This window comes from Manis pentadactyla, chromosome 1 (genome assembly GCF_030020395.1).
Source record: "Manis pentadactyla isolate mManPen7 chromosome 1, mManPen7.hap1, whole genome shotgun sequence".
Lineage (NCBI taxonomy): Eukaryota > Metazoa > Chordata > Mammalia > Pholidota > Manidae > Manis > Manis pentadactyla.
Window position 1 is genome coordinate 45,193,373 of NC_080019.1, and position 16,202 is coordinate 45,209,574.

At 43.4% G+C, this 16,202-nt stretch overlaps 2 protein-coding genes across 7 annotated transcripts in view; one reads left to right on the forward strand and one right to left on the reverse strand.

Annotated features, from left to right (window-relative positions):
• Window positions 1-7,617: 7,617 nt before the first annotated feature.
• Window positions 7,618-16,147, reverse strand: SS18L2 (SS18 like 2). Of its 5 annotated transcripts, none has more exons than XR_008995974.1 (4): window positions 10,354-10,617; window positions 10,017-10,093; window positions 7,962-8,181; window positions 7,618-7,800 (listed from the first exon to the last, which is right to left on the reverse strand). XR_008995974.1 is itself a non-coding variant. In XM_057497535.1 (4 exons), exons 2-4 carry the CDS (start codon window positions 10,807-10,809, stop codon window positions 7,626-7,628), a joined length of 708 nt encoding a protein of 235 aa, XP_057353518.1. In that variant the 5' UTR covers window positions 10,810-10,877; window positions 16,008-16,147; the 3' UTR covers window positions 7,618-7,625. The 5 variants fall into 5 exon arrangements, 3 of the variants coding, with proteins under 3 accessions (XP_057353518.1, XP_057353529.1, XP_057353521.1); XR_008995973.1 differs by having other exon boundaries at window positions 7,618-7,814; XM_057497535.1 differs by lacking the exon at window positions 7,962-8,181 and adding an exon at window positions 16,008-16,147 and having other exon boundaries at window positions 10,354-10,877.
• The window catches only part of SEC22C (SEC22 homolog C, vesicle trafficking protein), a 72,419-nt gene continuing 72,204 nt past the window's right edge, over window positions 15,988-16,202 (forward strand). Inside the window, exon 1 of one of the 2 annotated variants that reach the window (XM_057497521.1) lies at window positions 15,988-16,118. The gene's annotated coding sequence lies outside the window, so the exon portion shown is untranslated. The remainder of the gene's footprint in view (window positions 16,119-16,202) is intronic. The other variant, XM_057497510.1, reaches the window with a different exon arrangement.

Here is a 16,202-nt window from a genome sequence, read left to right on the forward strand (position 1 = left end):
TTTTAAGTGTATAATGTGGTGTTATCTATAGACACAATGTTGTACATATCTCATATAAGTGCAATCATGCAGTGTGTATCTGTTACCAGCTTATTTCACTTAGCATTATGTTCTCAAGGTTTATCTGTATTGTCACATCTTGCAGGATTTCCTTTTCTAAGGCTGAAAATATTCCATTGTATGTATATACCACATTTTGTTTATCCGTTCATCATTTTTAGCTATTGTTAATAATGCTGCTGTGAAGATGGGTGTACAAATATCTTCAAGATCCTACCTTTGGGTATATACCTAGAAGTGGGGTTACTGGGTCATAAGCTAATTCTATTTTTAATATTTTGAGGAACTGCCATACTATTTTCTGTAGCAACTTCAATATTTTACATTCCCACCAGCAGTGCACAAGGATTCCAATTTCTCCACACCCTGTCCAACACTTGTTATTTTCTGATTTTTTGATAATCACCATCCTAACGGATGTGCAGTGGCACACTTCTTGACTACTATAACTTTATAGTATATTTCAAAATGAGGGTCACTCAGACTACATAGTTTCTAACCTATTTCTGCAACGGTGCCACCTGTGTAAAGTGCAGTCAGACCTTTGGCACTTACACTCCATCCTGGAAGTGCTATCCCTGTCAGGTTGCTAAGAGTACAGTATCTCTATCAGAGCAACAATCTCCTGGGTTTTACATTTGTAACCTAAGCCGAATTGAGAAGTTAGTGGTCTTGGATCTGATTTTTCTTACAGTGTTACAACTAACCATTTACAGGTTTGAAATGTGTATACATGCCTATTTGCAGATGGAATGGGTTGGTGGAGCTAACTTTCATACAAAGATTTGTGAAAGGAAAGGATGAGGAGCACTGCCCAGCTTTGAAATTACTGTGCTTTGGGGCAGCCGGCTTCAATCTAAGTAGGCTTTAGAGATTAGGAATGAAATACTTAATTTGGGGTACACTTAAAATGCTTTAAATTTCCTGGTATTCATTCTTATCTTGGTACTCCAGTAAGTCTCCTTCCTGCCACATATTTTGTGATCTGGGACAAATCACTTTGGTCTCTTGGAATTTACTTTCTTCACCTGCAAAATAAGCAGAATATAAAATAATACCTACTACCTAAGTTCCCTCCTTGCTCAAAATTCTTTTATTCTGTCCTATGAGTTGAAATTATATTTCAGATGATTTAAAAATAAGGTATGTTATTTGGTCTATAGCTAAGATGAAAAAACTGCTGGCACAAGGCAGCCCTAGGGCTAGTATCCACCCAAAGGTCCAATAATCCTCCCTCACCCTCAACAGTGGTAGAAAATTGGTATCTGAGGAGTTTATAAACTCAGGCTTAATTTGGCTGTGGTTACCATGAAGGAGAACCCCTGGTGGTAGGAATTCTCAGGTAGTGATGCTCGTGGTTAGCCTTTTAGAGTGGGGCTACACCAAGCAGGTGGAATTTCAGTGGATAGGACTGCAGCAAAACTGATAGGAGTGCTAGTTAGCAAGGAAACTTAGATGAAATAAGTAATTTTCTAGAAAATAGAAATTATCAAAATTGACTCAAAAGAAATAGAAGGCCTGAATAAACCAGTAACCATTGAAGAAATTGAATTAGCAATCCCTAATCTCCCTCCAAACAATTGTCAAAGACATTTGGACACAGTCAAATGGAAAATTTGATTATGGTCTAGATATTAGATGAAACCAAAGAAATATATTTCATTTTGTTAGATGTGATAATTAAATTTTGTTTATGTAAGAAAATGGGTTTGGTTTTTTAGAGATGCATAGTGAGTATGTACGGATGGAAACACATGATGTCTGTCTGTGATTTGCTTTAAGATACTTCATTAAAGAAAAAAGAAAATAGATTTTTAAATAGGTAAGTGAAACAGATGTGACAAAATCATGGCAATTGTTTCATCTAGGTGATGTATATAGGAATCTTTGAGCTGCATTCTCTACTTTTATATACCTTTGAAACTATTCATAATAAAACCATTAAAAACAAACATGTTTTTCTTTCCCCCAAAATACAACATCCAGATTGTTTCATTGGGAAGTCTTACCAGACCCTTGAAAGATCAGTAATCCTTTTCTCAAAGTATTTCAGAAAATAGACAAAAAAAAAAAACCTAACTTATCTTGTGATACCAAGACCAAAGACAGGCCAAGAAAGTTCTAAACCAATACAGTTCAGCCTCAGGCAGGGATCCCTGCTGCACCTCCCCCCAAAAGTAGCTTTTACATTTTTATAACTTAGAAAAGGAAGAAAAGAGGTAAACAAAAGGAGAGAAAAGGAACCCAATGAGAAGATACATATACAATCCTATCTTACTTTATATTTTTTAATAAAAAGGTATCCTAGATCTTAAATGAGAAATTGTGCAGAAAACCATGCAATAGGCCTGAGATTGCTCTCTTTAGAAAGTCCTACTTACAGGGTTGACCCTTGGGTGAAATATGGGAATGAAACTGGTAATCAGTTTCCTACATTTATAGAAACATTCATAAAATGAGAGTGCCTAACTAAGCCAAGAATATTTGTGTAAATTATATGGTTTATGCTGAATACCTGCTTTCCTTCTAGGAATCTGGAATTTTGGTATGTGCTAGACAGAGGCTGTGTAGGTGAACAACCCCCAGTATAAACTTTGGGTACTGAGTCTCTAAGGAATTTACCTGGTAAACAACATTTCTCACATGTTGTCACAATTCGTCTCTGGAGGAATTGAGCTGGTATTGTGTGACTCCACTGGGGGGAAAAAGGAAGCTTGAACCTGGGTTCCTCTAGGCATCCTCCATGTACTTTTTTCCTTTGCTGATTTTACTTTGTATTCTTTTGCTATAATAAATCATAGCTATGAGTACAACTGGTTGCTGAGTCCAGTGAGTCCTCCTAGCCAACCATCAGACCTAGAGGTAATCTTGCGACCCATGACACCAGAATTTGGTAACAAAATCTACACATATCGAAAATATGAAAACATAGTTTTTAAAATCCTAGATTTCTTATTTTGTGGAAAACAAGGAGTGGACAATTTCATGGGGTACAGAAAAAAGTGTATTTTGATGGAATAACATTCTGATGATATTAAATCAAGATCAGGTGGGCTTTCTCCATGTGGGCCAGGAGACATAGCCATGGCAGCCTCAAGCATACATCCTTATAATCTGGGGGTTAAGGGATGGATGAAATAGGTGAAGGGGAAAAATAATTAGAATGTTTGATATCTTCATCTTAGAGATGGTTATGTAAGTGCATATATATGTTAAAATTCATCAGGATGTACACAAGATTTGTGCATTTTCTCAATATAAAAAAATTTTAAATGTCTTCAATGAGAAAAAAAATACTCCTCCTGAGAATCCTTAGTGGAGAGTTGCCCCCAGGGGTGATGATAATCCCCAGGTTCTTCTGACCTGCTACACCTCGACAAAGCATCTTTCAGTTTTAAGAAAAGATCTTCAGGAATAGAGATACAGATATTGACTGCTGGGAGTCAGTTGGAGCCCAAAGGAATAAAGTTCAGTGAAATTGGAGTAAAGTTTAAGGAATGAAAGTGGGATGCTGGCACTTCTGCAACAACTGGCAATTTTTTGTTTGTGGACAAGAATGCTCAGGAATTAGAGTTTTGGTATGGTATGTGAGAAGCACTTGATAATTTCCATAAGGACTCCCTGCAGCCTCAACATCTGGACAATTTCTCAGGTATCTGTGATCCTGCATGGTGCTCTGGTCCACTGCTTGGTGGGGGTCTTTTTTATCTTGGTAGATTTATTGGGAGCTTCCTGAAAATAGGGCCCTCACCCTCTAACTTCCTCACTGCAGAGCCCAGCACAAAGCCTGTTCACATTACAATTGAATGGTGACCACATAGTCCTCTGTAAATGGACTCGAGTTAAAAACAGGTAGAATGAAGGGTCTGTGTATAGCTCCTTCTGCCATCACTTCCAGTTCCCTTGATAGTTGCATGTCTGTCTACTGTTACTCATATTTCAGCTGCAATGCTACTACCTCTTTGGGTCACCCCTGACTTCATAAAGTAGCCACCCCAACACTCTGGCACATTACCGTTGTAATTCTCTGCAGAGCACTTATTACCATGTGCAGCTTTTCTTGATTATTTATACTTTATTATCTGTCTCCCTCATAAATAGATTACTTATACCATATTATCTTTTATATTTATACAAGAATAAAGGTTCCATGATAGTAGGGACATTGTGTGGCTTCCTCACTGTAGTACATGCAGCACATACTAGTTGATCAGTATTTCTGGACTGAATGAATTTATCATAAACAGAAATGGAAACAACCTCCCCTTGGATTGTCAGCTATTAAGATTTAGGAAGGAAGGAAAGGTCCTAGAGACTGAAGAGAACATCTACTATGAGAGCTATCTGTAGGATTTTCATTGGGAACAGAAGTGACGTTAACTTCTTAAAACTGCTTTTATTAAAATGGAATTGAATCAAACAATATATGTGTGATGTAGAGTAACAAAGATACTAAGTACCCAGCTTAAGAAATATACTTAGATCATCTTCAGTAATGAAGGTTTATTGCAAAGGTTCAGGGCTACATGAGATAGCAGTGATCATTCCCTTCCTAGCCATATCATTACTTGGAGTCGCCAAAGGTCAGACTGGGATGTCCAGAAGCCTCATGAAGAAGTAGAAAATAGCTTAAATTTTGTGGAATAAATTTGACCTCAAATTATTTGCTGTCTTTGTTTTAGCACCATATTCTCATCCCAGGAGAATGTGATACTTAGAGGGGTCACCACAGTTGCAAATCCTGGGAAGCAGGCTCAGAAACTCAAATGAACAGATTCAGACCTTGTATAGGCTATTGGGGCATCAGCTTGACCCTGAGAGTTGAAAAAGGGCTGACAGGCTGAGTGGAGGTTTAACTCTTGAAGCATAGTTTAGAGAGTCTGGTCTAGTTCTTTGCCTTTTTAAATTCCTCTTTCATTATATTGAGTTCTGGGTCTTTAAAGAGGAATGGCAGGATCTTCAGGCTGTCACTGAGGCAAATAGGTAGATTTGGACTGTGGCACATTCAATGACAGCTAGTAGGCTAGCATCTGCTTCTCCAGAGTCTCTCTCCAGAAAGGGGCCCACTGGAATGTAGGGTAAACTGTGGCTAAAGCAGCCTTGGCTGTTCTCAGAGGCTCCTGGTCGGCCCAGATGCAGTCCTCGGCAGGTGGACTGACATATCTGCCCAAGAGGCAAAGGAAGAATAACACTGCAGGTCACAAGCTCCTTCCCTCAGAGGGAGAAGCTGGGCTTTGTTTTCAAGGCTATTCCCACTGCTACCCAGGAAGCTACACTTAAGTGTTGAAGGTCACACTGACTTGCTCAGAGACCCTACCCTCCACCCCCACTGGAGGCTCTGATGCCGTCACAGCCCCTCACCTGCCTCACCAGCAGCGGACGGTTCACCTGCTGGCAGAAGCCCACCTCAGAGGCTGCCCTGAGCTTTCTACTTTCTTCTGACTCCTCTGACATCTGGGGCCCACTTGGCAACATAGGCTTCTTGTTAGTGTAGGAGAGCTAATTCCCCTGCAGGCCACCCCAACTAGTGTCTCTCTGATGGACACTTCTGGGACATTCCACATGCTTCTCAGTGGCTCCCCCCAGAATTAAGACCCTAGTTCTATAGCAGTAGCCTTGGTAACACACCCTTTAGGTGGCTTTCCCTCCTCTGTTTCACTCTGCCCACTGCCTTACTCCTGCTTCCTGAGATCACCTCCCAAATAACTACCCGTGCCCAAAGCCTTGTGTCAGGCTGTGCACAGGGGCAGGCCAAACTGAAACATGAGCAGGCGCTCACACTCCAAAGTTAGACCCTATGTAAACAAGCCTAGTTGGCCTGGAAAGGAGCGCAGCTGCCATCCCACTCCAGCTCATGTTTGATCTGTGGATCTGTAAGCTCAGCACTGCTAGAAATCCAGGCTTTAATGGGAAATTCTCCCATCTTTATATGTCAGCAACTAATTCAAAACTAAAAACACTGCACAGCACTCACCATATCTGCTGACCAGATTAGGTGTATGAGCAGCCCATTCAGCAGAGTATATGCACCAACCACATGAACAGTGGGAGAAGACCATTAACGGGCTAGAACCCTAAGGATGGCAGAATGGGTCAGGGAGCATAGAAAAGTTCACCTCCCAGACTTGGGAAGGCCTTGATAACACACCACAGTGAACAGAAGTGTTTACCACGTACTCTGCTCTCAACTGCATTATTTCAGTCTCACCATCTCCGCAAACAGATACTATGTTCATCATCCCCATTTTAGACATGAGGAAATGAGTTTTTAGAGACTGTGATAGATGAAATTCAAATCAAGGTCTCTCCTCACTATTTACACATTATAGTCTCCCTGGACTGCAATCCTTGACTCTAACAAAAAGCCAGGAGTGTGAAGTTCTACTTTTTGGTTCCCTTACAAGAATCTCTTTGCCTCACTTTACAAATAAATCTCAAAAGATAAAAAATTCTTTATAAAACAAATCTAATAAAGACAGGAGTGATAAAATAGAAAGCCACCAGTGTGCAAACCCTAATGAAATAATAGATCAAAGCTGGTTAGATCATAATTTAAGTGAAAGGCTATTGGAAACCTGATAATAAATAAATCAGGTCACTTCCTGATGTGATGCAAAAGCAGGTACCTATCACCTCCAACTATGTGTTCTTGCCAAAAATATTAGAACCTGAGTCTGAATGAGCCTTGAGATATACCGGTTTACAGGAAAATTGGTGATAGTGGGTCATATTTAATGACACCACAGGAATACAATTAGGCGAGTCTAGAATGTGAGAAATTTTAGGGTAAATGAAGGGGAATTGTTAAGTATTTTTGTTTTTAAAGAGACTTAAGGGACATCAGCAAAATGCAGTGTGTGAATCTTGTTTGAATCTTGATTCAGACAAATCAACAAAGAAACATTTTGTGATGATTGAAGAAAATTGAACATTGATGGGGTTCAGGACATGCTACTCCAAAATATGAGAGCTTGGCATATTAAATACTTTAAGCTGAGGGAACTGGAAAAATGGCAGGTGCTAGAAGGACTCTTGACCTTCTCCCAGGAAGCAGGTCATAAGACACTCATATGAGAGGTGCTCTCCCTACCCTCCAGAAGAAAGGAGAATCCTTCTCTCTAAAGATGGAGGGACACTGAGAATTTGAACAAAGGCCTGGCTAAGTTTCTCCCAGTTTACTTAGCTCATACCATTCTGTCCTGTCACATTTTCCCATGACTTTTCACAGTTCGTCACACCTAGTATAAAAACACTAAGGTTTAACTGTTTCTTTGGGTCCTTCTGAAGGCCCCCATGTCCTATCAAAACATGTATTAAATAAATCTGTATGATTTCCTTTTGTTAGTCTACCTCTTGGTATAAAGCCCCAGCTGAAAACCTTAAAAAGAGAGAAGGAAAAGATTTTTTCTCCCCTAAAACATCATCTGTTAGTAAGAATTACTATTAATGTTGTTAGCAAAGATAATGGTGTTGTGATAAATATTTTTAAGTCCTTAAGAGTTTTTTCTGGAAAATCAAGTGGAACACTTATTATATGAAAACGTCTATACCTCAATATCAGCCTTTCATGGAGAGGCAAGCTTTATTTCAAAGTAACCTGAAAAGAGCAGGCAGGAGGCCTGGAAGTACCACCTGGCAGGAGGGTACACAGAGCTGCATGTCCATTGGCAGGGTCCAGTCGGCAGTCTCACCAATTCCTGTTGTTGCCAAGACTTGCTCCATTTCCTCTTCAGGTTGAAACTGAAAAGACAAACCTGAAGATGCCCATGTTACCCTTGTTATCCAAACATGCCTATTTCAGGGAAGAGGACACCTGAAGACAACATAATTGAGGGAATTTGCTTAATTATTAAAATAAATAAATACACTAAGAGTACAGTTAATTTAGTAGCTTTCCTCACATTTTCACATTCTTAAAAGAGCCACAGGGGTTTTCATTCATGTTTTAAGACACTGAGTTGGTAAAGATCCTGTCTTCATTTCGTAGGAAATGGATCACATTCAAGTACTCCTCCCAACAGCCAACTGGAAGATTATTCCATTGCCTTTGAAGCACTGGTTGGGTTGGCATCTGCGATGGTAGCCAAATAAATGAGATTTCTATGTAACACATGCTGGTACCTATGAGTGAAAACCAGGCAAAAATTACAGGCTTGTTTTTACTGAAAATGGACAAAAAAGTAGAAAAGAATTTACCCACAGCACTGAAAGGCTCATCCACTGACCAGATGGTTCAGTGTTACCGACCTTCCTGTTCAGCACATTCAAGGACAGCAGATCCTTGTTGAATCTTACTTGTTCTCACTCATCACTTCCACAGCTACCTCTCTAGGCCAAGCCACTATCGCTTCTTGCCTAGACTCCTACTGGACCAGTGTCCTAACTGGTCTCTCTGCTCTACCTACTCTATTCTCTACATAGCAGCCTGAGTGATCATTGTATAATTTAAGTCAACATCGTGTCATCCCTTTGCTTAAAACCCTCCAAAGGCTCCAACCTCATGCTGTGCAGAGCTGAACCCATCCCATGGCCAACAGGCCTCACATGATTGGGGTCTCTAGTCCTCTCTCTGATCTCAACTCCTACCACTTTGCCTTTGGCTCACTGAGTTCTGGCCACAGTGGCTTCCTTTGCTGCAACTTGGATATACGCAGATGCTCCAGCCTGGGGGCTTTTTCACCTGAAGTTTTTCTGCCTCACATATCTGCATAGCTGACTCCCTCACTCAAGTGTCTATTCAAGGGTCACATCAGAGATACTCCTTATAAAATAGCTCCTCTTCCCCCACTTTCCCTGCTTTATTCTTATTTGAAGCATGTATTAGTATGTGCCTAATTACATGACTTCCTCCCTAGATTCTAGAGTCTAGATTGTAAGCTCCATGAGCACAGAGCCGGTACTTGTTTTGGTACTAGTGACTCCCTAGTAGCTGAAACAGTGCCTAGTACTCAGTAATACATACAAAGTATCTGCTGAACAAGCTTAAGGAAGGGAGGAGGCACCTTCGTGACCAATATGAGCTTACTATAGCAGTGATGTTCAGTCAGGGAACAGAGCTGCAAATCAGACCAGGGGACAGGAAGCATGGTCTGTGCAATGCAAAAAAGCCCAAGAGGAAATTTTGATAACCTTCTTACCCATAGCATAGGTTGAGAATTTTGTAACTCAACTGAGTATTTTGCAACTATTTTCCATATAGAGAAATGAAAAAGCATTACTATAAACTGTAAAAAAGCACATTGTCAAATGCCAGAATCAAATGTAAAGACTTATCCAAAAATGGATATCTTTACCATTGACCTGTTTAGTGAGGGAGTACAGATAATATTTTCAAGGGGTGGGAAAAGATGGCTTTCTTAAGTAAGTCTTCAGTAACAATGAAATAATATATTTTTCTATAATTAATTGGGCATAATTCCTGGCCCGAATTTAGAAAAGAGGCTATTTAGTCTCATTTTGATATATGGCAAGAGAGCACATTAAATTGCTGTGCAGAATTTGCCTTTGACTTACCTTGGAAATCTCTTACTGGTTTTTGTGTGTGTTACAGTTTGCAAGTTAGAAGTAGGAGAAAACTTAGCAGTCAAATGGTCTTACCCACTCACTTAAAATAAAAAAGGATAAGCTAGGTATCCATGATGAGAAAGCGGCCACCGCTCTCATCTCCTGAGAATTATTTTCCATATGCTCCCCTCCCCATCTCTGCTGTCATCAGCTGACGAGGCTTCAGGTAAGGAAGGTTTTGCAATGAGCATAATTCAAATTTTTAAGAAGGTGCCACGTCTGACTCCAGGTTTCACAATGTACTGTCCGTATGGTCCTGGTCTGGTCAGGTAAGGAACCTCTCTGAGCCCATCTGCGATCAATCATCCAAGACTCCTAGTTCAGGACAGCTGCTGTATCAGCTCACTGGCTTCCCCTCCACGCAAACGTCAGAGGAGGGGCAGGGCACTTACTGGACGCACTCATTCGCCCGGCCTTTGTTCTGGTGCTCCAGGATACAGCGGATCAGCTGGTCATTCTCCTCCAGGAGCTGAAAGTTCAGAAAAAGGGTCAGTGCCGCGCGACATCAGGAAGTCGGGGAGACCTGCCCCCGCATCCCCCAATCCCCGCCCCCTGCCGGGCGACCTTTCCGACCTGGTTCCCATCTCACTCCATACGCCTGCAGGTCAACACCCTATGTACACGTCAAGTCTCCGCTGGGATGCGATTCCAGAAAGCTTTTCGCACCCGCAGCCCCTCTTACGGATCTCGACCAAGGAACCGCTTTTCTTGGCCTGCGTTATTGCTCACCCGCTGGATCGTCTCCTGATTGACTTCCGCCTTGCCTCTCAGCCAGTCCGGTACAAAGGCCACCGACATCCCGGGAGAGCAGGCTGGAAGCTTGCCGCAGGACCGGCGGGCCGCAGCGTACCGAGAGCCAAGCAGCAGCTCCACACGCTCTAGGCTAGCAGCAGGCACTCGGGATAGGTGGGAGACCTCCGCTCTAGGCGTTGATTGGGTCCTGCCGCTGACGTGAACTGGCGGAACGTGACTAGTGATTGGGCACGCAAGAGGGTCGCTCAGCCCCGCCCCTGGGCGGATCCTTCGCGTTTGCGCAGTATGGAAAGCTGGTCTCGGGCGGGGCTCGGCGTCAGCTCTGCGCCTTTTGTGCCCCGGGTACAGTGGGCCTTTCCTAGCCCGTAGCCTAGGGCTAAGTCGTGGCTGGAACCCTGATGTCTGGCTCCAAATCCACTTCTTTTTAGACATCACTCTGGTGCTTCCAGGCCTGTATCTGGAGCATGAACCCTGGTCATTTCCTTCTGCCAAGCCAAACTCTGAAGGGCCAAGGAAAATACTGGTATCAGCTTTACTCTTTGCTGAGGGAGAAGTTTGCATATATGATTTTTTTCCTTTGGGCAATAATAATGGTTAATAGGTTTGCAACCCTAAAAAGCACAATAATTTCCTCCATTTTACAGATGAGAAAACTGAGGTTAAATAACCTGCCCATGGTCTCATAGTTGCTAAAGACAAAGCCAGGATGTGAACACAGGCAGTCTGGCTTTAGAATCCATGCTCATAACCACTACCCTACACTATCTGTGTCCCGTTTTGCAGAAGCAGTTTGCTGCAAGATACAGAGAGGAAGCTGGGCCTACCGTCCTGGGCCACATAGTTACTGATGGCAACCACTAAAACTCTGAAGTAGTTGTCTCCTCTCTTGTCTAGCCCATCCATGCTGGACAAGGGAACAAGTTTGGTTTTCCCTGCAGCACAGATTGAGCAGCAGCCACATCATTTGGGAGGGAGATCTTGTAAGCCTTTACTTCTCAAGTGGGGCCTGGGCAATTCTTCATTTTCCTGAGTAGTGGCCCTGACCCAAAGCAGCCTCACTTACTTTGCTGAGCTTTCCCTCCACAAACCCCTTATTATACCCTGTAAGAAGACAGCTTTCATTCCATTTTACAGAGGGATAAAACCCAGTGAGAGAAGGGGGCAACATGTCCGAGGTGGCCCAGGACCCAGGGCTTCCTGGTTCCCAAGCTTGTACTGTTAACTCCAAACTAAGTTCCCTCCCAGGGAAAAATTCCCAGAGGTTCCACAGCAAATGGAGTGAGCAGAGAAGGAGTCATCAGGCTGCAAGCCTCGCTTAGTCCTTCTCACCCTAGTCCTGTTTAGACAAATGAGGAATGGCAATAACATGCAACGGTGTTAAGGTGGAGCAAGTGCAGGGGACAGCCAGGTCCAGCATGAACGCTGGAAAGAGAAAGCCCTCCAGGAGAATAGATGTCTCAGGATGAAGAGGAAGTAGAAGTTACTACACAGATGACAGTATCCAGATTCTGGATACTGGAGCAATGGGAACCATAGATGATTTTGAGCAGAACACAGGTGAAGTTGGGGATGCATTTTAGAATTTTCTTGGCTGTAATATGGTGAAAGGCAGGAAGGGCAGCCAGATGAGAAGCAAAATGAACAGTGGGAAGGCTGCTCCAGGTGTGCAGGGCAGAAATGGTGGGAGCAAGGAAAAAAAGAAATGTGTGCAACTAAAAGACATTAGAGGTAGACTTAATAGGCTGTGACCTAATGGCAGAGGGAGGGAAAAGGAGGAATTAGGGATGACTTCCCAGGTTTTGGCTAGGGCAACTGAGAGACAGGGTGTGGCTCCGGGAGGAAGGGGATTCCCTGCCCAGGGCAAGTTGGCTGTGAATCTGCTGAGGCTGAAGGAAGACAAGGGTGAGAGGTTGGGGAGTTTTTTTAGTGCTTACAGCTTAGTCTCCCCCCCCCACCTCTCTGCATGTTCTTCCTCCCCTTCTCATTTCGCTCTGCTCCGCAGCTCCATCCCCCTGGCCCCCTGGCCCAGTGCATACCCTGCTTTCCCCCTCCCTTTCCTCTGGGAGGAACTCCATGGGTGGAGCCCTGGTGACTGGCCACCACCTGACCGATTATATACTAGGAACAGGAGGGGAGGAGAGAATGGCTGCTATTTTCCACTCCTTGCACCAGAGAGGAAGTCTTTGCACATGTTGATATGCAAACAGGCCCTTATATATGTATCACTATCAAGGCCAAGTGGGAAATTCTGGTTAAAACCTTACATTTACCCCACCCAGGGGATGTTATTTGTGGAAGTGGAAACATTAGAACAGTTTTCTTATAATGAATTATAAAACTTTGATAGTTAAATTGTACTATCACTTATGAGGCACTTATTCATTATTTTTGTGGACCTGAAAGAAGCTTTGTATACTTATATTTTCCAGTCTCAGAGGAAGATTCTGAAGAGAAGGTCTATAATATTTATAAATCAAAACCCAACTGAGTTAGAACACTGTAACAGCGGAGAAGAAACCTGACAGGAAGTAAGAGTGATAAATTCAGCTGTGGACATGCAATTTGAGGTGATGTCAAATGGAGATGAAGTGTGTGGCTGGCTATGCAAGTCTGGAACTCAGGGCCAAGGGCTGGGCTGGCAATATAAGCTTTGAGAAGAATCACTTGTGGAAAGTGGAACCATGAAGTAAATGAGACTGTCTAAGGAGAGTGAGTTGGTGTCTCTCATGGCAGAGGAAAAGCTGATACAAAGGAGAATGAGGGGAAAAAGAGACATAAGGAAATCCAGGATAGTGTGGGGTCATATAACTAAGTGACTGAGAAGGTGAGTTGGGACAGCAATAACAAATGCTGTTGAAAAGTCAAGCAAGATAAAGACTAGATCTTTGATGTCCTTAATGAGGGAAATTTCAGTTATGTGGTGAGGCAGAAGTCAGAATTGCAGGGGACTAAGAAATTAGGGGAGAGATAAAGCAATGGTGTCTTTAAACATAAGCCACTTTTCCCAAGAAGTTTGGCTATATAGGGGAAATAAGAAAAAGGTGGTAGTTGGAGGGACAGAAGCTGGTGGGACCTGAGGGATATCACTCTAATGGTTGCTCTTCCCTCAGTGAAGGACGCACCTGGAAGAGCAAGGCAGGTTGAAGAGTGGAAGATCTGGGGACCATCCAGGAGTTTTTGAAGGTGGGGTTGGAGAGAACTGGAGAGGGGGCTGACCTTCAAACACAGGACTGCTGGGCAGTGCTGAGGTTGAGGCTGGCATTGTACACACCGCTATGATCTGTGTGGTTCTGAGATTTTGCCCAGAAGCACTTACAGCCAAGGAGCAGATTCAGAACAGGCAGAAGGCTGGATTTATCCAGGGTGCTTCCAGGAAGAAGTGATGGAAAAATAACTGCACAATGGAGGTAAGCACATTAGGAGGGATGTGATAGAAGTGAAGGACCCTGGACTTTGAGCTGATAGGGAAGAAAATGAAGACTAAAGGAAGATGATAAATAGAATGATGTAGAAGGATAAATGGACTGGAGGCCTCTTCAGGCCAAAGAACAGTTGAGGGGCATGTCAGGAACCAGATGTCTGCACTTACAGCTTCAGAAGGTGGAGCTTTTCTGTGGCGATGCAATGTCCCAGCAGGGGTGGGATGAAGAAGCCTGGAAGAGAAAGCCTCTGAAGCCTGGAGCCAAAATGAACAATGACTGGAGAGGACGGCTAGGACTTCAGGTACCACATCTCACGCCTGTTGCCCAACTCACTGTGCTGCTGCCTGAGCCACACCAACAATACCAGCTTGAGGGTACAAGGTCCTATTGTAAAGCAATCACATTGTAGGTTTTCAGATTTCAAGAACCTGTATTTCACATTTGAAAGCTCTGGGTTTTTGTGGGTCTAACCCCAGTTTTTCCCTTCCCATTTAAGCCAGAGCCTTGTATTTGATGACCTGTGGTGGGAAGAACAGGTCTTCATTTGCCTGTGTGAATGTACATTGGGAGGGAATCCTAGCCCCTTTCCTGGAACATACATTGCAGGGTTTTGAATCTCCTTTACCTACCAAATCTGGTTTTTCTTTGTGCCTTTTGTGAACTAGTCTCATGATCACTTGTCACACAGATCAACCCTTACTCAGTGTGGAAGGGGACTACCCAGGTGTGAATACCATGAAGCAGGAATCCCTGGAGGTCATCTTGGACTCTACAGTACTTCTATTCTGTTTCCATTTTGTAATCTTTCTCTGGCTATATAAGTAAGCCCTGCTTCACTTTCTACCTATGTGGTGATGACTTTCAAAAGTCTATGTCCAGCCCAGACCTCTATTTTGAAATGCAACCTGATTCAACTGCCTACACTGACATCCCAACCAGAAATCTCAAAAGGGCTTCAAATTCTCCTTGTCTAAGATGCAACTAGGGAATACATTTTCTCTCCAAAATCATGGCAACAGAGTTCTCCATATCTATGAATCCCTCCACCATCCATCTACTAACTCAAGGCTGAACAGTGGCATCATCCTTGAAGCTACTTTTTCACCTTTTCACATCCAATCCATCAATGGGTCTTGTTGATTTTGGTCCTGTATTTATTTCTCTGCAAACTTTCCAGTTCTCTTCCAGCTTCATCTTTCCTTGCCCAAATGACTCCACTGGCTTCCCAGCTGGTCCTACCACAGCTTCCATAAGCCTTCTTCATTTTGATCTTAACTTCAGTGCCAAAGTGATTATTACAGAATCTAAATTTGATCAGTTTTTCACTGTCTTATTAAACTTTCTACCATGGCCTATAAGGTCCTACATGGTCTTACTTCTGTTATTCTCTCAAGTGGTTCTCTACTCCTTTACTCTCTAGACTCTTAAGTTTTCTTTCCTTTCATTTTTCTTTGGCAAAATGTACATAACATCAAATTTATCATTTTGACCATTTTTAAATGTACAATTCTGTGACACTTAGTGCATTTACATTCTTGTACAACCATCACCACCATCCATTTCCAGGACTTACTTTTTCAACTTTCCCAACTTAAATTCTGTGCCTTAAACCCTCCCTTCTCTGGGTTCTCCTTCATCCCTCAAATTAGCCCTGCTGCCTCTCATATGGAGTTCTTGATACATACTATTCCGTCTGAAACACTCTCCTACCCTTTGCCTAGTTAGCTATTACTCAGCCAGTGTCAAATTCTCAGGCAAACCTTCTCGGACTCCCAAGTCCCGGCCAGAAGCTCCTGTAAATCTCTTTAACACTTTGCTCCTTTCAGAAGAGCATGTATCTCAGTCTGTATTTATAGGCGTGTTGTGTAATGGCTGATGGGTGCTCTCACTCTTCCCTCCTCTAGTGTCAGGAGTTTCTCCCTGTGTCCCCAGTCCTAGCATAGTTCCTGGCACACAGCAGCTGTTCAAAATTTGTTTAATGAATAAGTGGACGAACTCTACTTCCCAATCTCTCTGTAGCCATCCATCCGTCTGAGAGCCTTTGCCTCCAGACTGAGGTGTGTCCCTCCTGGGTCGGACTTTGGCGCCTCATCCAGGCTGGCAGGAGGCTGTGCTCTTTGGTTTGTTTATCTCGGGCCTCCAGCCCTGCCACGCGACTGCGGAACCCACGCCCTGGGCGCGTCACGCCGTCACGCTGAACCTCCCTACCTCCTCGGGTCAGTCCTGTCCGCTGCCGTGGGAGGCAGCAAGCTTAGACCGCGAAGCCTCCTGGCACCTCCGGACGTGGAAATTGCCGGCTTGGACCTCAAATCCACGCGGGTGAGAGCTGGGAGACAGGAAGAAAGTTGGGAGGCGCGCGCCCCAGCCACGCCCATTCCACATTTGGGTGGTAGCCCTTTAAGA

Excerpts from the sequence above, each read along its gene's own strand:
- SS18L2 (XM_057497535.1), bottom strand. The coding sequence starts at position 10,809 with ATGTCTAAAAAGAAGTGGATTTGGAGCCAGACATCAGGGTTCCAGCCA. Across the intron at positions 10,094-10,353 it reads ATCAGGAGACGATCCAGCGG|CTCCTGGAGGAGAATGACCA; the intron begins GTGAGCAATAAC and ends CTGAACTTTCAG. Across the intron at positions 7,801-10,016 it reads CGGGCGAATGAGTGCGTCCA|TTTCAACCTGAAGAGGAAAT; the intron begins GTAAGTGCCCTG and ends TTGTCTTTTCAG.